The sequence below is a fragment of the Manis pentadactyla genome, chromosome 14, assembly GCF_030020395.1.
Source record: "Manis pentadactyla isolate mManPen7 chromosome 14, mManPen7.hap1, whole genome shotgun sequence".
Taxonomy (NCBI): domain Eukaryota; kingdom Metazoa; phylum Chordata; class Mammalia; order Pholidota; family Manidae; genus Manis; species Manis pentadactyla.
Window position 1 is genome coordinate 42,594,756 of NC_080032.1, and position 19,895 is coordinate 42,614,650.

The following is a 19,895-nucleotide window of genomic DNA, read 5'->3' on the forward strand; positions in this document are numbered from 1 at the left end:
AGGTCTTTGAAAATAGTTTGAAATTTTATATAAGCTAAAAAAATTTTTCAGGAAAATCATCATACCTGTTTATTTTGTAAAATTCTAGATGGTCATGTTGAAGAATTTGACAAAAAATTTACTACCAGTGTAGTAAATGTTGTACCGTTTATTTTGCTTATTTTTCACAGAAGGTTGTTATAATATAGCAATCCCTGCTTATCCAGGATTTCACATAACAGTTTCAGTTACCCATGGTCAACCATGGTCTAGAAGCAGGTGATCCTCCTGACATATTGTCAGAAGGTCAATAATAACCTAACACTGTGTCACAATGTCTATATCATTCACCTCACTTTATCTCACTATGTAGGCATGTTACTATCTCACATCGTTACAAGAAGAAAAGAGTTCAGTACAATACTTAGACCACATTCACATGACTTTTATGATAGTATATTATAATTGTTCTGTTTTGTTACTAATTATATTGTTAATCTCTTACTGTGCCTAGTTTATAAATTAGATCTTATATGTATGTATGTACATATAGGGAAAACAGTATATTCAGAGTTTGGTACTATCTGTGATTACAGGCATACACTAGGGGTCCTGGAACATATCCCCTGTAGATAAGGGGGACTGTTGTAGTAGTAGTTAAAATTTTTTCAGCCTTAATATTATCAGTTTCAAGGATTGATTTGATTTGTTGTGAAGCTGGAAAGTGGATATAGTTGTGGTAAATAAGTATTTCATGAGTTTTCATTATAAGATATAGAAGCATTATAGAACTATGTGAATATTTTTTCTTTTAAAGACATGGATGAATAATATGATGAAGACTTCTGAAGCCAAAATTAAACATTTTGATGGTGAAGATTACACGTGCATAACATTCCAACCAGATTTGTCCAAATTTAAGATGGAAAAACTCGACAAGGATATTGTGGCTCTCATGACCAGAAGAGCTTATGATTTGGCTGGTTCATGCAAAGGGGTCAAGGTCATGTTTAATGGAAAGAAGTTGCCTGTAAGTGTCTTCTAAAATAGTTAATGCTTTGTTACTTCTTTTTGCAGACAGCTCATAGTTAGATCTTGCTTTTAAAATTTAATCTAATAAACTCTTTCGTTTAACTGGTATGTTGAGGTGATTCACATTCAAAGTGATTATTGGTATATTTGGATTAAAATTTACCATGTTGCTAGCTGTTTTTTAAAAATTATTATCTATTTATTTATTTATTATTTTGGTATAATTAATCAACAATTACATGAAGAACATTATGTTTACTAGGCTCCCCCCTTCACCAAGTCCCCCCACATACCCCTTCACAGTCACTGTCCATCAGCATAGTAAGATGCTGTAAAATCACTACTTGTCTTCTCTGTGTTGCACAGCCCTCCCCTTGCCCCCCACCACTATACATGCTAATCTTAATGCCCCCTTTCTTTTTTCCCGCCCTTGTCCCTCCCTTCCCACCCATTCTCCCCAGTCCCTTTCGCTTTGGTAACTGTTAGTCCATTCTTGGGTTCTATGATTCTGTTGCTGTTTTGTTCCTTCAGTTTTCCTTTGTTCTTATACTCCACATATGAGTGAAATCATTTGGTACTTGTCTTTCTCCTCCTGGCTTATTTCACTGAGCATAATACCCTCTAGCTCCATCCATGTTGTTGCAAATGGTAGGATCTGTTTTTTTCTTATGGCTGAGTAATATTCCATTGTGTATATATGTACCATATCTTCTTTATCCATTCATCTACTGATGGACATTTAGGTTGCTTCCATATCTTGGCTATTGTAAATAGTGCAGTGATAAACATAGGGGTGCATCTGTCTTTTTCAAACTGGAGTGCTGCATCCTTAGGGTAAATTCCTACAAGTGGAATTCCTGGGTCAAATGGTATTTCCATTTTGAGCATTTTGAGGAACCTCCATACTGCTTTCCACAATGGTTGAACTAATTTACATTCCCACCAGCAGTGTAGGAGGGTTCCCCTTTCTCCACAACCTCATCAACATTTGTTGTTGTTTGTCTTTTCGATGATGGCGATCCTTACTGGTGTGAGGTGATGTCTCATTGTGGTTTTAATTTGCATTTCTCTGATGTCAAGCGATGTGGAGCATCTTTTCATGTGTCTGTTGGCCATCTGGATTTCCTCTTTAGAGAACTGTCTATTCAGCTCCTCTGCCCATTTTTTAATTGGATTATTTGCTTTTTGTTTGTTGAGGTGTGTGAGCTCTTTATATATTTTGGATGTCAACCCTTTATCGGATCTGTCATTTATGAATATATTCTCCCATACTGCAGGATACCTTTTTGTTCTATTGATGGTGTCCTTTGCTGTACAGAAGCTTTTTAGCTTGGTATAGTCCACTTGCTCATTTTTGCTTTTGTTTCCTTGCCTGGGGAGATATGTTCATTAAGAAGTCACTCATGTTTATGCCCATCAGATTTTTGCCTATGTTTTTTTCTAAGAGTTTTATGGTTTCATGACTTACATTCAGGTCTTTGATCCATTTCGAATTTACTTTTGTGTATGGGGTTAGACAGTGATCCAGTTTTATTCTCTTACATGTAGCTATCCAGTTTTGCCAGCACCATCGGTTGAAGAGACTGTCATTTCCCCATTGTATGTCCATGGCTCCTTTATCATATATTAATTGGCCATATATGTTTGGGTTAATGTCTGGAGTCTCTATTCTGTTCCACTGGTCTGTGGCTCTGTTCTTGTGCCAGTACCAAATTGTCTTGATTACTGTGGCTTTGTAGTAGAGCTTGAAGTTGGGGAGCGAGATCCCCCCCACTTTATTCTTACTTCTCAGGATTGCTTTGGCTATTCGGGGTCTTTGGTGTTTCCATATGAATTTTTGAACCATTTGTTCCAGTTCATTGAAGAATGCTGCTGGTAATTTGATATGGATTGCATCGAATCTGTATATTGCTTTGGGCAGGATGGCCATTTTGACGATATTAATTCTTCCTAGCCGGGAGCATGGGAAGAGTTTCCATTTGTTAGTGTCCCCTTTAATTTCTCTTAAGAGTGTCTTGTACTTTTCAGGGTATAGGTCTTTCACTTCCTTGGTTAGGTTTATTCCTAGGTATTTTATTCTTTTTGATGCTATTGTGAATGGAATTGTTTTTCTGATTTCTCTTTCTATTAGTTCATTGTTAGTGTATAGGAAAGCCACAGATTTCTGTGTGTTAATTTTGTATCCTGCAACTTTGCTGAATTCCGATAATCAGTTCTAGTAGTTTTGGAGTGGAGTCTTTAGGGTTTTTTATGTACAATATCATGTCATCTGCAAATAGTGACCGTTTGACTTCTTCTTTACCAATCTGGATTCCTTGTATTTCTTTGGTTTTCTAAATGCCTTGGCTAGGACCTCCAGTACTATGTTGAATAACAGTGGAGAGAGTGGGCATCCCTGTCTTGTTCCCGATCTCAGAGGGAAAGCTTTCAGCCTCTTGCTGTTCAGTATGATGTTAGCTGTGGGTTTATCATATATGGCCTTTATTATGTTGAGGTACTTGCCCTCTATGCCCATTTTGTTGAGAGTTTTTATCAAGAATGGATGTTGAATTTTGTTGAATGCTTTTTCAGCATCTATGGAGATGATCATGTGGTTTTTGTCCTGGTTTTTGTCCTTCTTTTTGTTGATGTGGTGGATGATGTTGATGGATTTTTCGAATGTTGTACCATCCTTGCGTCTCTGGGATGAATCCCACTTGGTCATGGTGTATGATCCTTTTGATGTATTTTTGAATTCGGTTTGCTAATATGGAGTATTTTTGCATCTATGTTCATCAGGGATATTGGTCTGTAGTTTTCTTTTGTGGTGGGGTTTTTGCCTGGTTTTAGTATTAGGGTGATGTTGGCTTCATAGAATGAGTTTGGGAGTATTCCCTCCTCTTCTATTTTTTGGAAAAGTTCAAGGAGAATGGGTATTATGTCTTCTCTGTTTGATAAAATTCTGAGGTGAATCCATCTTGCCCAGGGGTTTTGTTCTTGGATAGTTTTTTGATTACCGCTTCAATTTCGTTGCAGGTAATTGGTCTGTTTAGATTTTCTGTTTCTTTCTGGGTCAGTCTTGGAAGGTTGTATTTTTCTAGGAAGTTGTCCATTTCTCCTAGGTTTTCCAGCTTGTTAGCATATAGGTTTTCATAGTATTCTCTAATAATTCTTTGTATTTCTGTGGGGTTCGTTGTGATTTTTCCTTTCTCGTTTCTGATTCTGATGTGTGTTGACTCTCTTTTTCTCTTAATAAGTCTGGCTAGAGGCTTATCTATTTTGTTTATTTTCTTGAAGAACCAGCTCTTGGTTTCATTGAATTTTTTTCTATTGTTTTATTCTTCTCAATTTTATTTATTTCTTCTCTGGTCTTTATTATGTCCCTCCATCTGCTGACCTTAGGTCTCATTTGTTCTTCTTTTTCCAATTTCGATAATTGTGACATTAGACTATTCATTTGGGCTTGTTCTTCCTTTTTTAAATATGCCTGGATTGCTATATACTTTCCTTTTAGACTGCTTTTGCTGTGTCCCCAGAAGTTGGGGCTTTGTGTAGTTGTTGTCATTTGTTTCCATATATTGCTGGATGTCCATTTTGATTTGGTCATTGATCCATTGATTATTTAGGAGCATGTTGTTAAGCCTCCATGTGTTTGTGAGCCTTTTTGCTTTCTTTGTACAATTTATTTCTAGTTTTATATCTTTGTGGTCTGAAAAGTTGGTTGGTAGGATTTCAGTCTTTTTGAATTTACTGAGGCTCTTTTTGTGGTCTAGTATGTGGTCTATTCTGGAGAATGTTCCATGTAGACTTGAGAAGAATGTGTATCCTGTTGCTTTTGGATATAGAGTTCTATAGATGTCTGTTAGGTCCATCTGTTCTAGTGTGGTGTTCAGTGCCTCTGTGTCCTTACTTTTTTCTGTCTGATGGATCTGTCCTTTGGAGTGAATGGTGTGTTAAAGTCTCCCATAATGAATGCATTGCATTCTGTTTCCTCCTTTAATTCTGTTAGTATTTGTTTCACATGTATTGGTGCTCCTGTGTTGGGTGCATATATATTTATAATGGTTATATCCTCTTGTTGGACTGAGCCCTTTATCATTATGTAGTATCCTTCTTTTTCTCTTGTTACTTTCTTTGTTTTGAAGTCTATTTTGTCTGATACTAGTATTGCAACACCTGCTTTTTTCTCCCTATTGTTTGCATGAAATATCTTTTTCCATCCCTTGACTTTTAATCTGTGCACGTCTTTGGGTTTGAGGTGAGTCTCTTGTAAGCAGCATATAGATGGGTCTTGCTTTTTTATCCATTCTATTACTTTGTGTCTTTTAATTGGTGCATTCAGTCCATTCACATTTAGGGTGATTATTGAAAGATATGTACTTATTGCCATTGCAGGCTTTAGATTTGTGATTACCAAAGGTTCAAGGTTAGCTTCTTTACTACCTTACTGTCTAACTTAACTCGGTTATTGAGCTAGTATAAACACAGTCTGATGATTATTTCTCTCCCTTCTTATTCCTCCTCCTCCATTCTTCATATGTTGGGTGTTTTGTTCTGTGCTCTTATAGAGGTGGTTTTTGGGAGGCAAATGTCCTCAAGTTTTGCTTGTCTGGGAGTTGTTTAATCCCTCCTTCATATTTAAATGATAATCGTGTGCTCTATACAGTATCCTTTGTTCAAGGCCCTCCTGTTTCATTGCATTAAATATATCATGCCATTCTCTTCTGGCCTGTAAGTTTTCTGTTGAGAAGTCTGATGATAGCCTGATGGGTTTTCCTTTGTAGGTGACCTTTTTTCTCTCTCTGGCTGCCTTTAAAACTCTGTCCTTGTCCTTGATCTTTGCCATTTTAATTATTATGTCTCTTGGTGTTTTCCTCTTTGGGTCCCTTGTCTTGGGAGTTCTGTGTGCTTCCGTAGGCTGAGCAACTATTTCCTCCCGCAGTTTGGGGAAGTTCTCAGCAATAATTTCTTCAAAGACACTTTCTATCCCTTTTTCCCTCTCTTCTTCTTCTGGTACCCCTATAATGTGGATATTGTTCCTTTTGGATTGGTCACACAGATCTCTTAATATTGTTTCATTCCTGGAGATCCTTTTATCTTTCTCTGCGTCAGCTTCTATGCGTTCCTGTTCTCTGGTTTGTATTCTATCAATGGCCTCTTGTATCTTATCCATTCTGCTTATAAATCCTTCCAGAGATTGTTTCACTTCTGTAATCTCCCTCCGGACATCATCCCTTAGCTCTTGTATATTTCTCTGTAGCTGCATCAGCATGTTTATGATTTTTATTTTGAATTCTTTTTCAGGAAGACTGGTTAGGTCTATCTCCTTCTTAGGGGTTGTAATTTTGATCTGTATCAAATTTTTCTACCTTTTCATGGCGGTAGAGATAGTTTGCGGAGCTGGCACAATTGATGGCTGGGAGAACGTCCCTTCTTGCTGGTTTGTGGCCCTCCTCTCCTGGGAGAACAGCGACCTCTAGTGGCTTGTGCTGGGCAGCTGCACGCAGACAGGGCTTCTGATTTTTGCCCCCGCTATGGAATTTAGCTCCACGGTTGCTGTGGGTGTGGCCTGCCTCGTGCTGCCGCTCCGATATGGTGGAGCCATGTTGGAGGGGAAACAGCCGGGAGGCTGTTTATCTCCGTGAGGGACCTCTGAGCTGCCCTGCTGCCCAGGGGTTTGGGGTTTCCAGAGCTCCCCGGGATTTCCAGCTCCTGGGCTAAGTGTCCCGGGATGCTTCTGTCCAGCTGTGGGGTCTCTGTCCCTTTAAGACTTTAAAAAAGCACTCGCTTTTCTTTGTCCCAGGGGTGCCGGCTGCGGGGACCCGCTCACTGGTCTTACTGTCCTGTTTCCCTAGTTTCCAGCACCCCATGCATGCACTGTGTCTGCGCTCTGGTGCGGATGGCTAGGGCTTGGTGTTTAGCAGTCCTGGGCTCCCTCTCCCTTCCCGGTCCGACTCCTCTCCTCCCGCCGGAAACTGGGGTGAAGGGCGCTTGGGTTCCGCCAGGCCGCGGCTTGTGTCTTACCCCCTTCGCAAGGTGCTGGGTTCTAGCAGGTGTGGATGTAGTCTGGCTGTTGTCCTGTGTCTTCTGGTCTCTCTTTTAGGAAGAGTTGTATTTGTTGTATTTTTAAAAATATATGTGGTTTTGGGAGGAGATTTACACTGCTCTACTTGTGCCACCATCTTGGCTCCCTGCTGGCTGTTTTTTTATTCATTTTATTTGTTCTTTGTTTCTTATTTCTTCTTCCTCTGGTTTTAATTGAGCACTTGTTTTTTAATGATTCCATTTAATCTCCTCTATTTACTTATTATTATTATCTCTTAAAACATTTTAATAATTGTCTTGGATTTATAGTATACATCTGTAAATGGTTTGAGTCCATCTCAAATAATTTATCACTTCATGTCTAGTGAAAGGACTTTATAATGGTATATTCCCGGGTTCTCCTTCCATCCATTGTGTCATTGTCATCATACGTTTCACTTTTGCATATGCTATATACATCAAAAGAAAGAATAAAGCAGCAGAAATATTTGAAAAAATTCATGGCGGAAATTTTTCCTTAATTAGTGATGTTGTTAATGTTTTAAGCAGTTATCTTTTAGAGCAATTAAAAATACAATAAAGGATTATATTTTACCTTCATTGATTCCATTTCCAGTGCTCTTAATTTCTTAATGTAGATTTTTATTTCTCGTTCTAATCATATTCCTCTGCATGGAGATCTTCCTTGAAAATTTCTTGTTGGGGAGATCTGGCAATAAATTGCCTCAGTTTTTGTTTGAGAAAATCTTTATTTCCCTTCACTTTCAAAGAATATAGAATTCTACTGGATATTGGATTATGGGTTGACAGTTTTTTTTTTTTTTTTTTAATACTTAAAGATGTCTCTGTTGTCTTTTTGCTTGTATGGTTTCTGCTGAGAAGTCTGCTCTATTTCATAATCTTCCTCTTTTGAACAGGTGATCCTTTTACTACTGGCTGCTTTAAAGATTTTCTCTTTGTCTTTGGTTTTTTGAATATGATGTGCTTAGGTGGTGTATATGTGAGGTTATTTTTGGTGTTTGCATTTGTTCTGTTTGGTGTTTTCTGCACTTGGATCTGTTGTTTGGTGTGTCACTGATTTTGGAAAAATTTTGTCCATTATTTCTTCAGATATTTCTTCGGCACTGTTCTTTTTCCTTTTGGTATTCAGTTGTGCTTATGTTACATGATCTGGTATGGTCCCAACCTCTTGATGTTTTGCTCTGCATTATTCACTCTGTTTTCTCTTGTGTTTGAGTTTATTTAATTTCTGTTGCCCTATTTTCAAGTTCATCTGATTTTTTTCCCCTCTACTGTGTCAAGTGTATTAATGAGCCTGCCAAAAGCATTTTTCATATCTCCTGTGTTTTTGATTCCTAATATTTCTATTTAATTCTTTCTTAATAGCTTCCATCTCTCTTTGCTAAAAGGTGGATGTTGTCTGCCTTTATCATTAGAGCCATTAACATATGAGTCATAGTTATTTTAAATGGCCTGATAGTGAAAACACCTGTGACATATGAGTCTGGTTCTGATTATTGCTTTGTCTTTTCAGACTTCTTTCTTGCCTTTTGGCATGTGTTGTAAGTTTTTGTTGAAAATCAGCTACGTTGTATAGGGTAGTAGACATGGAGTAAATAGGCTTTAGTATGAGATCTGTGTTAATCTATATAGGATGCGGGTTGTGTTTGCAGGTCTTTACTGCTGTAGTTACTGCTATGGAGGTTTGTTGCTATGGGCACCAGGTACTTCAAGTTCCTGTGTTTCTTTTCTCTTTGCTGTGGGCTCATTTTGAGCTGTCCCTCAAGGAGGGTCTGTTTCTTGAAGCTCCTCCAGCTGAGACCCACTGTTACCATTGGAAGCCTGTTAGCATGGTGGTAGGTTGTGGGAGAGACTCATGTCTGATTTAAGTCTCAGACTGTGGGGCACAGTTGGCCTGTGTGTCGGGTTTGGCTTTTGCAGGTATTTCTACTCTTACTCTAGAGGTGGAGATTTTATCCTCTGCCGTCTATTCTTTGCCCCTAGCCATAGTAGGCATTCATCAGTGTTGTCTTTCAGGCTTCTTACTCTGCAGAATAATCCTTTTTTAAAAAAAACTTAGACTGGTGTGGGATGAGGTGGGTCTGGGCAGAGTTACTTTATTCCAGCAACAGTGATACAGTAATCTTTCACCAGTGAGTGCTCTCTAGAATCCTTGCCCTGCAAATTAAGCTTTTTTTTTTTCTTTTGTAAGGGAAATGGGACTAGGTGGAATTCCCAGTGGCTGCTGTTTTCCTCCTTCAGCCAGGACCATGTGTGTGTGTTGGGGAGGGTGGGTGGGGAAGGAGTTCTGGGTTATTCTCTCTTAACTTCCCTGACAGAACCTACTGGGGTTCCTGGAGGAAAAGCTGCATAAATCCCTTATGGCAACACACACATGCTTCACACACACACTAGTCCACTACTTGCCCTACAGCAGTTTGTCAAAATTTCTGGTTTAATGTTCCTGCCGGCTTATATGATCTTAGGCAGCTTCTGCCTCAGTTAAGCAAACAGCTTAGTAAGATTTCGTGTATCCCTGCAGGCACTTGTCTCTCTTCAGACTCAGGATGACGAGCTGTTCTGTGATCTTAATATTTTGCGGGTTCATGAAAAACCATTTTGTTGTCTGACTAGCTGTTTTCTTGTAAGGGCAGAATCTTCTTTATTTCAGTCCTCTAAATGTCTGAACTCAAATTGGAATTCTACTTTTTCATTTAAAAACTTAAACTTTTGAAAGATTTCACAGTAATTTGCCTGCCTAGTTGTCCCATCATAACCTCTCTGTCCAGTACATATGAAATGAATTCCTTTTTAAAGAGCTGGGATTAAGAAGTAGAGTAGGGGAAAGTCATGAAGGTTTGCATCAACATGTGCTGTGGTGAAAAGGTAAATGAAAGTATCAGAGTATTTGCAGCCACCTGGGTGAGCTGCCAATATAAGATTAACTTACTTTTGTTTTTCAAATTAATAGGTAAATGGATTTCGCAGTTATGTAGATCTTTATGTGAAGGACAAATTGGATGAAACTGGAGTGGCTCTGAAAGTCATTCATGAACTTGCAAATGAAAGATGGGATGTTTGTCTCACATTGAGTGAAAAGGGGTTCCAGCAAATCAGCTTTGTAAATAGTATTGCAACAACAAAAGTATGTATGTTAATCCTTTGTTTCCAAGTCAGTGACAGAACAATGCTTCATTAAAAACAAAATAACAATAACAACAAAAACCCCAAATCTGCTCTTGTGAAGTCAAAATTGACTTATGAAAAGCAAAGCTCATTTTCTTTGAAATAGCTGTCGTAGAATTTATTTAAACATCCACTGAGAACTAAGTTGATACGATTAGTGTTTATAGTTGAACACATTTACATTTTATGAAACTTAGTATGATAGCAAATTTCTTATTCTCTGTTCTGAGCTTAGAGTGTAAAAGAAAGAAAAACAGGAGGCAAGTCTGTTTTGGGGTCAGATTGTAGCATTTGTTATCTACCATTTTGAGAAGTTTGAACCTTGTTCTCTTTGGTTTTGGATTTCAAAACCAAATAAAATTATTTTCATCCAAAAGCATTTATCCACTGACCATAATAAAGTATTAGGCAATATAAGCATGTATCTTTGGAATAAGCTAACGTGGTGATTTGTCACCTTGTCATTCTTAAGTTTTAACTTTTTTTTTAATGTTCTATGTTTTTTATACTCTAGCATCATTTATGATGGCACTTTTTTTGTATGTAATAGAAACCTAATATACAGTGACATAAAAGTGTAAAGGTTTTATTTTTTTCTCTTATAACTGGAGTATTGGGTTAGGCAATATTAGTTTGGTAGTATGTCTCCACAATGTCATCAGGGACCTACGCTCTTCCTTGCTTTCTCTTCTGCCACCCTTAGCATCATTCTCATGTCTTTAAAAGGCCTGCTGCACATCTGTGCTTCATTTACAAGTTCTAGGGAGAGAAAATGGGTTCGGGCAAATTCATATGCCAACTAAATCTCTTCTGGGAAGCACCACCCTGTAGACCTCTGCTAACATCTCTGGCTAGAAGTGGGTCAAATGGCTAGTGTAGCTGCAAGGAAGTCTACATTGGTGAATCTTTATAATTGGGCATGTTGCCAATTAAAAACACAAATTTAGGTTTGTCACTAAAGTAAAAAGACATTGATGGACAACAGGCATGGCTGTCATAGTCCCTAAATCTGTGATGTCTATGCTACTGCCATGCCAGTATTCATTCTTACTTACATGTTTTTTTTTAATTTTATGATTTTTACTCTGTCTTAAATTATATGGAGTTGGCTAATGGCTTTAAGGCAAAAGTCTTTATTTTAATACCAACTCTGCCATTCTGAGATTCATATTATGCCTCTGGAAAACAGGGTTAGTAATACCGACTTCACAAAGGTGTTGTGAAGAATGCTCATTCTAGAAAAAAAATGTAAGTATTTTGCTACCCTAACTATAGAAGATTTTGGATTCAATTTTTTTTCCTTTTTAGGGTGGACGGCATGTGGATTATGTAGTAGATCAAGTTGTTGGTAAACTGATTGAAGTAGTTAAGAAAAAGAATAAAGCTGGTGTATCAGTGAAACCATTTCAAGTAAGTGATGCTTTATGTAGTCTGTTGAATTAAGTAATATCAGTTCTGATGTTGACTCTTTTTGGGTATATTTCCAATAGGTAAAAAACCATATGTGGGTTTTTATTAATTGCCTTATTGAAAATCCAACTTTCGACTCTCAGACTAAGGAAAACATGACTCTGCAGCCCAAAAGTTTTGGGTCCAAATGTCAACTGTCAGAAAAATTTTTTAAAGCAGTGAGTACAATTCATATTATTCTTCAGTGTGTTTTTATTGAGAGCTAAGTAGTTTTTAAAAATTTATTTATTGTATTTGTGATTAGTTTATATTAACTGTGGACTACTAACATACTACAAACAAATATGCTTTATTTTGAAAAATTCAAAGCATAGACTCTGTTTTCAGAAAATAGTTGATTATTTTGCCAAGAGTTCAAGTAGATGTAATTAATTGTGTTTTCAACTTTGCCTTGGCCATTATAAAGCCAGATTTCCTGCTAACAAATGCACAGGTCCTTACAGGACTCCTGATTTCACCTTTTCATTCAACTAATTTCAACATACTCATTTCAACTTCAGCTACTGATTTTTATACTTATACAGGTTTTTTTTAAATTGTACTATATACATGACAAAATGTGTCATGTTCTATATATTTAAAAATTTTCATTTTACTTTGTATATGTCTATTTAGGCAATTTTAATCTTTCTGAAACAGGGTGGGAATACAAAAAAAATAATACATTTTAGATTTCAACTTAGTCCTGTTGCTGATCATAATCTGCTGATCATATAAGCAAGATTTTCCTCAATTCCCTTGTTCAGTGTGCCATCAAGATACATATGTTAAATAATGTATAAAGTGCCTCTAAATATGTTTCCACTGGGAATGTAAAGATGAATAAATTACAGCTCCGCCTGTTTGGAAGTTTATTGTTTGGTGGAGGAGTATTGTATAATTGTGATGGAAACATATTTATTAAATTCCACTATTGGAATTTCAAAGGTAGGTTCTCATGAACAAAACAAAAGTTGTTTTTTAGGTTCTAGTATAAGGCCTATAGAAATAGTTCTTTTGGATCTAGTCATAATGAATTGTGAATACAAATGGCCCTGTGTTACTACTTTCTCAAACTTCTGTCCCAACAACATTCATTATGAAGTGATTTAAACTTTAGTGTGTTAAGTTTAGATTTTGTAATGTAGTTCACCTCTTTTTATATCTCAAACACACCAGAAAACTATTTTATACTAGCCAGGTTGATGAAAAATAAATAACTCCAGTTGGAGATGCTTCACTCTTTTTGGATTGACATCTTACCACATATTGATTCATTGCAGAGTGATACACAATTTGTAATTTTGAAATCCAAACTTTTTAAAGAATAAGGGACTATTTATATGTTTTTGAGTTTATCCTAATGTCCCCTTCATGTTAATACTTTTTGTCATAGCAAACTCAAGATTCTCATTTTTGTGAATGTGGAAAAATTCCTGCTTTATGAGGGATATCTGAAATGTCAGTGTCTATAGTTTCCTAGCAAGTAAACTTAATTTCTCAGCTAGTAACAAAAGCTTTGTGTATATCTATCTCATGGAGTTAATAGAATCTTTTCATATGTAGTGAAGTTGCCCTTTTTAATGGTTTTATATGTGTTAGAGCTAAGTTAGTTTTACTGTAATTAGAGTAAAAAATTGTTACGCCTTAAAACTGCATAGATTCCAAGTATTACGTTAATTGTAGCTAAGTGTATGAATTCTGGCTTGTCTGTATATCATTTTCCTTTGATTTTAGGCCTCTAACTGTGGCATTGTAGAAAGTATCCTGAACTGGGTGAAATTTAAGGCTCAAACTCAGCTGAACAAGAAGTGTTCGTCAGTAAAGTACAGTAAAATCAAAGGTATTCCCAAACTGGATGATGCTAATGATGCTGGTAAGACACAGATTTCTTTTTAAGATTTTGATTAAAATTTTTATTTATCTAGTTAGAGAAAAAATTTCATTTTCCACATGCAGACTATAGGATTTTATGTTCAGAGTATAATTTCACTTCATTAAAATTGCCACATGCACTACATATTATAAATTTTTAGGGTATGGAAATTCAATAAAATATGTTTAATATTTATACTGAGTGTAATGTAAGATGACTTTTATAGACTTTCACTATCATCATTATTTTTCTAACCTTGTTTTTCTCATTGGCAAAGTTGAGGAATTGGGCATATATGTCATTTAAAATTTTTCAGGTGGCAAACATTCCCTGGAGTGTACACTGATACTAACAGAGGGAGACTCTGCCAAATCGCTGGCTGTGTCTGGATTAGGTGTGATTGGACGAGACAGATATGGAGTCTTTCCACTCAGGGGAAAAATTCTTAATGTACGGGAAGCTTCTCATAAACAGGTATACAATCTCCAGATATATATGTGACCACATATATATGACATTTTAATACTAAAATTGTTGAATTTTAAATGTAAATTCTTACTCACTTTTTATATATTTCAATGCTGTAAATTACTTTTCCTTCTTGCACAGATCATGGAAAATGCAGAAATAAATAATATTATCAAAATAGTTGGTCTACAATACAAGAAAAGTTATGATGATGCAGAATCTCTGAAAACTTTACGCTATGGAAAGATTATGATTATGACTGATCAGGTTGGTTTAAAAGTTGCCATGAATTAATAAAACTTACATCTTTTTCAGAGTGTCCTTTTGCTATTTGTTTCATGAAACTTGCTCCAAGATAGTAAAAGTGAGAGTGCTTGTATATCAGAGGGAAAACTGTTTAAATAGCACAGTTTGTGTGAAGCCCATTTTATATTACCTTATTTATTGGGTTACTATCTTTTTGATTAGTTATTTAAAAATATAATAGTGATAAGAGTAGAACACACTGTAGGATTTTGGGGTTGGAGCCCACCTATAAGCATGAAGGAAATTATAAAATTTACAAGTGAGGTTAATCAGTAGGATAATAGTTAATATTTGCATATGATGGCATAAGATGCAGTGCACAAAAACGAGGAGGACTTGGATAGTAAAATAGTAGTAATTAGGAAAGAATTAGAAAATTGAAAAGGTATTTCATATTCATACAACTGCTTATCTCTTATGTACTCTAATTAAAAGCATTTATAGAGAAAAACTTCAACAGAAAATCTGTATAGTCTTAAGCAGAAATTTAGCAGTTTTATGTCAAGAAGACTTGTGAATACTACATGTATGTCTCCTTCCATTTCCCAGTGATGTGGCATTATCATCATGTTTTATATATTTCTATTCTTTAATCATTCGTTAATGAGACCTGGGTAAACAGTAAGCAGATATAATGATAGTATGTTTTATAATGACAGGAGGGATCAGTCTATCACTAACTATATTCTTCATTTGAATTTTAAGAAAAAATTCTTTACTGTGATTATCTCAAGAATAGTATCTACTGTTTTGTAAAATGCAGTTCTAAAATTTGAGTGGAGTTTTGCCTCTGTTCTGCAGTCATACATTTGTAAATTTATTATATAAGTAATTCTATTTCATAAAATTATTATAGCATTCTTCACTAACATTTATTTAGGATCAAGATGGTTCTCACATAAAAGGCCTGCTTATTAATTTCATCCATCACAACTGGCCATCACTTTTGAAGCATGGTTTTCTTGAAGAGTTCATTACTCCTATTGTAAAGGTACTATTTACATTAATATATTTTTATACTATGGTCTTAAAGGGTAGCAGAAAAACGATTTTTTTTTTTTTATTTAAGGCGAGCAAAAATAAGCAGGAACTTTCCTTCTACAGTATTCCTGAATTTGATGAGTGGAAAAAACATATAGAAAACCAGAAAGCATGGAAAATAAAATACTACAAAGGTTTGTATTTTAAAGTACTTAAATTTTGTGAAGTTACTACTGCTATAAATTTATTTTTATGAGTGCATTATAGAGTATTTTGAAAGTTTATCTCTGTTAGACTTCAAAAACACCTATTTTGGTTATAGAAAATTTTATCAAAGTAGAGAAAGTAATAAAATGGACTTCCCATGTACTTCAACAATCACTGATTTGTGGCCAGTCTTATTTCACCTAAACTCTCACTGCCACCTTGTTTGAAATAACTTCCAGACATTATATTGTTTCTGTAATACTTTAGTATGTATCTCTAGAAGATTTTTTTTAAATGTCCATAATACCAGCGTTATTCCTTTCCTCAATAACCTTAAATATTTAATGTTAAAATCCTCCTGATTAAAATACTTATTTTTGTAGTGTTTATTTTTTGAGAGTGAGGATCCAAGCAAGGTTCACACATTGCATTGGGTTAACAAATCTCTTAAATTTTAATATATTGTTTCTCTTTTCTTTTCCTTACAATTTATTTGTTCAAAAAGTTGTTTTATATAACTTCCCACATTCTGGATTTTGCTAATTATCCCTCTAGTTTCAATACCTGTGTATGTTTTTCTGCTTCTTTTTTTCTGTTAACTGGTAGTTAAATCAGGCTTGATTAGATTTATGTGGCAAAAATATTTAATAGGTGGCATTGTATGCTTATGTTGGGAGGCATATAAGATCTGGTTTGTCTTTCCTTGTCTGTTAAAATTGATCAGTTGATACACATGTTGCCAGCCTGATCCATCACTTCACCTAATGGTTTTAAATAGCCATTGATGTTCATGATTCACTTAAATTATTTTTCAGCTTTATTGAGTATAATTGATAAAACTGTATGTATTTGAGATGTATAATATGATGATTTAATTTACATATAAATTGTGATATGATTACCACAATCAAGTTAATTAACATCTGTCACCTTACATAGTTACCTCTTTTGGGGTGGAGAGAACATTTAAGATCTACTCTTTCAGCTATTTCCAAATATACAATATATTATTATTAGTTATGACACCATGCTGTAGATTAGATCCCTAAAACTTACTCATAATTGAAAATTTGTACCCTTTGACAGACGTGTCCTAGTTCTCACTCCCCCCAGCCCCTGGCAACCTCCATTCTGCTCTTGCTTTCTAGAAATTTGACTTCCTTAGATTTTACATATAAGTGAAATCCTACAGTATTTGCCCTTCTCTGTCTGACTTACTTTCACTTTTATTTTTAAAATTGTACAGGGTTGGGTACCAGTACAGCTAAAGAAGCAAAGGAATATTTTGCTGATATGGAAAGGCATCGCATCTTGTTTAGATATGCTGGTCCTGAAGATGATGCTGCCATTACCTTGGTAATGAAGTTGATTTGTACACCTGAAACTATTTTAATATTATGTCAACTATACTTCAGTTACAAAAAAAAAATCTTTCATAAATATCCATCTCCCTACCTGTCATACCTTTCCTTAATAACCTTAAATATTTAGTGTTACAATTCTCCTGATTAAAATACTTATTTTTGTAGTGTTTCTTTTTTGAGAGTCAGGATCCAAGCAAGGTTCACACATTGCATAGAGTTAATCAGTCTCTTAAATTTTAATATATTGTTTATCTTTTCATATTTCAAAGGGTACAAACTTCCTAGTCTTTGTTTTCTTTACTATTAAAGTCTTTATTGAATTCTGCTCTAATCTTAGGGTTTCAGTTCCCAGTTCCCCACCCACACACAGCTTTTGCCCTCCTTTCATAGTTCTTTACTCTAACAACCCCTTTCAAGTATATTTTTGATAAAAGTGTTTGGAAAATACCTTAGTTTCCCAGAGATTAATAGTTATTTGCCTTTTTAAATTTTAATTTTAAAATTCATGTTATTTTTAATGTGTGGAATTATTACCTGGAATCTTTTAGGCATTCAGTAAGAAGAAGATTGATGACAGAAAAGAATGGTTAACAAATTTTATGGAAGATCGGAGACAGCGTAGGTTACATGGCTTACCAGAGGTTAGTTGTAAAGAATGGTGATCTGGGGGAAGAAAGAAAGAGACTAAAATTGATGCATTCGTAATGACAATATTGCTGTATAACTTTTCTCTTAGCAATTTTTATATGGTACAGCAACAAAGCATTTGACTTACAATGATTTCATCAACAAGGAATTGATTCTGTTCTCAAACTCAGACAATGAAAGATCTATACCGTCTCTTGTTGATGGTAAGTAGCTTTTTAAAAATCTCACTTTTGTATGTTGAGTATATTTTAATTGCTTTTGAGATGTTTTGGTAGGACTGAAATCTTTTATATTCCTTAATTTAAATCTCTTAAACCCTCTTTGAGTTTTTCAGGAAAATTAACTCTATGGCACAGTTTTAAAGTTTTTGTCCCAAGTTAATTGCAGACTTTTTAAAATAAAAAGTAAAATGGGACCTTGATAAATTGTAAAATATTTATCAGAGACTAGATTTAAAAAATATCTTCATACCTCAGTACCCAAAAAAGCTAATACTTTTAGCTTCCTTAACGTGACAAAAAAATTTTAGAAACTGCTACCCAGTATGTAGAGCAGATTTTCGTCTTCTAGAACTTTTTAATTTTCATTTCAAAACTTACAGCAAGTTAGTTGATCTTTGTGTTCTTTGTTTTTTCAGCTAATAGCAGATGGTTCTACCCATCCCATCTAGTTCTATGTTACATCCCTACTATGAAGTCCTTCCTAACAATTGCAGTCTAAATTGGTCTCAGATGCCTAAGCTTCTATGCCAATAATTGTGTGCCTTTTATTTTACTTTTGTTAATTTTGCCTCCTCAATTAGATTATAAAATCTCAAGGAAAGTGGCCATATTTTATCATCCTCTTGTTTCTACCATGCTCTGGGCCCACGATGATGATGACGATAGCTAGCATATACTGAAAAGTTTATTACTATGCTCTTTGGCCTAGAGCAAGAAGAATGATAAGGAAGCAGAGTGCTTTGCTTGCATTATGTCATGTAATCCTTATGATCACCCTTTTAGGAAGGTAATTATTTCTATTACACTGATGAGGAGACTGAGACTTATTGTTTAGTAACTTGTGAAAAGTCACATGGTAAATGGCCAAGTGGAGAAGAGTACCCAGATCAGTGAGATTCTAAAGCCTACATTCTTAACTGCCACAGTATGTCTTTTCTTTATAGGGTTTTTCTGATTTGGGATACTCTGTATACAGTTTTGAGGCTCATTGGTGGTTTGCTGGTACTTTAGTTACAACTGACATTTTGGGTGTATTAGTGTTTGGAAACTCATGTCTAAGGAGTTTGGTGCCACTGAGCAGTTCTTTAAGACCAGAAGATGGTCTTTCAATCAGTACTTCATTTTTGGAAGATTGAGATGGTGTGAAAACATGTTAGTACGTACTCAGCTTTGTTATAGAAGCTCAAGTAAAATATTTAGCTAATTTTCAAAAGCAAACTACATCTTTGCTTTTTTCTCTTGAATATATACAACATAAGTATCACTAAAAAAAAATTGCAACATATCTTGAATAATGTTTTTTAAAAAGATTGTTCTTTTTTAAAATAGGCTTTAAACCAGGCCAACGAAAAGTTTTATTTACTTGTTTCAAGAGGAATGATAAACGTGAAGTAAAAGTTGCCCAGTTGGCTGGATCTGTTGCTGAGATGTCTGCTTATCATCATGGAGAAGTAAGCATTACCATTAGAGTCAGTTGAGAGCTATACTTACTGGCATGAAGAATGGTAATTAAGCATAACAAAATATTTTTCCTTTTATAAGGTCTTTGGGAATGTAAGAATCAATTTTAATAATAATTAGGGAATGTGTATAGAAAATTTAGAATATTAATGTTCTGTCTGTTTCTTTTCTATAGCAAGCATTAATGATGACTATTGTGAATTTGGCTCAGAACTTCGTGGGAAGTAACAACATTAACTTGCTTCAGCCTATTGGTCAGTTTGGAACTCGGCTTCATGGTGGCAAAGATGCTGCCAGCCCTCGCTATATTTTCACAATGTTAAGGTAACAATTCACTGATACAGTGGTATGAAGTTCTGTTTGAAGTTTATTGGCACTAACCAGATGTTTAATAGAATTATAACTATAGAGAGAGATGATTGGGTATTCTAATGAGGGTAAATATTCCAAATTATTTTATTGAAAATAGAAGAAGTTTGTTGATCTTATTTTTGTGAATTTTTGGTGAAACCAGTCCTAATGAACGTAAGGATATTTTTTTTTTTGACCCAACTTTACTTTTTAGGCTGAAGATGGGTTTTGTGGTTTAGTGAGAGTAAGAGGAAATCTTATCAATACTAAGAATTTATAGAGGTAAGTAAGTAGATAAATAAAGTAGGACTATTTTATTCTGGCTTTGTACCAGAGAGAAAT

The 19,895-nt window shown here is 35.2% G+C and overlaps 1 protein-coding gene across 3 annotated transcripts in view; it reads left to right on the forward strand.

Moving 5' to 3' along the window:
• TOP2B (DNA topoisomerase II beta) overlaps positions 1–19,895 on the forward strand; it is a 66,205-nt gene that overhangs the window by 22,101 nt on the left and 24,209 nt on the right. For all 3 annotated transcript variants that reach the window (XM_036886164.2, XM_036886165.2, XM_057491947.1), the window contains 14 exons: positions 797–1,009; positions 10,007–10,180; positions 11,530–11,631; positions 11,712–11,849; positions 13,408–13,546; positions 13,863–14,020; positions 14,156–14,281; positions 15,201–15,311; positions 15,390–15,495; positions 16,755–16,864; positions 17,421–17,513; positions 17,609–17,723; positions 19,071–19,192; positions 19,378–19,526. In XM_036886164.2, the coding sequence (XP_036742059.1) occupies positions 797–1,009; positions 10,007–10,180; positions 11,530–11,631; positions 11,712–11,849; positions 13,408–13,546; positions 13,863–14,020; positions 14,156–14,281; positions 15,201–15,311; positions 15,390–15,495; positions 16,755–16,864; positions 17,421–17,513; positions 17,609–17,723; positions 19,071–19,192; positions 19,378–19,526 (1,856 nt within the window). The remainder of the gene's footprint in view (positions 1–796; positions 1,010–10,006; positions 10,181–11,529; positions 11,632–11,711; positions 11,850–13,407; positions 13,547–13,862; positions 14,021–14,155; positions 14,282–15,200; positions 15,312–15,389; positions 15,496–16,754; positions 16,865–17,420; positions 17,514–17,608; positions 17,724–19,070; positions 19,193–19,377; positions 19,527–19,895) is intronic.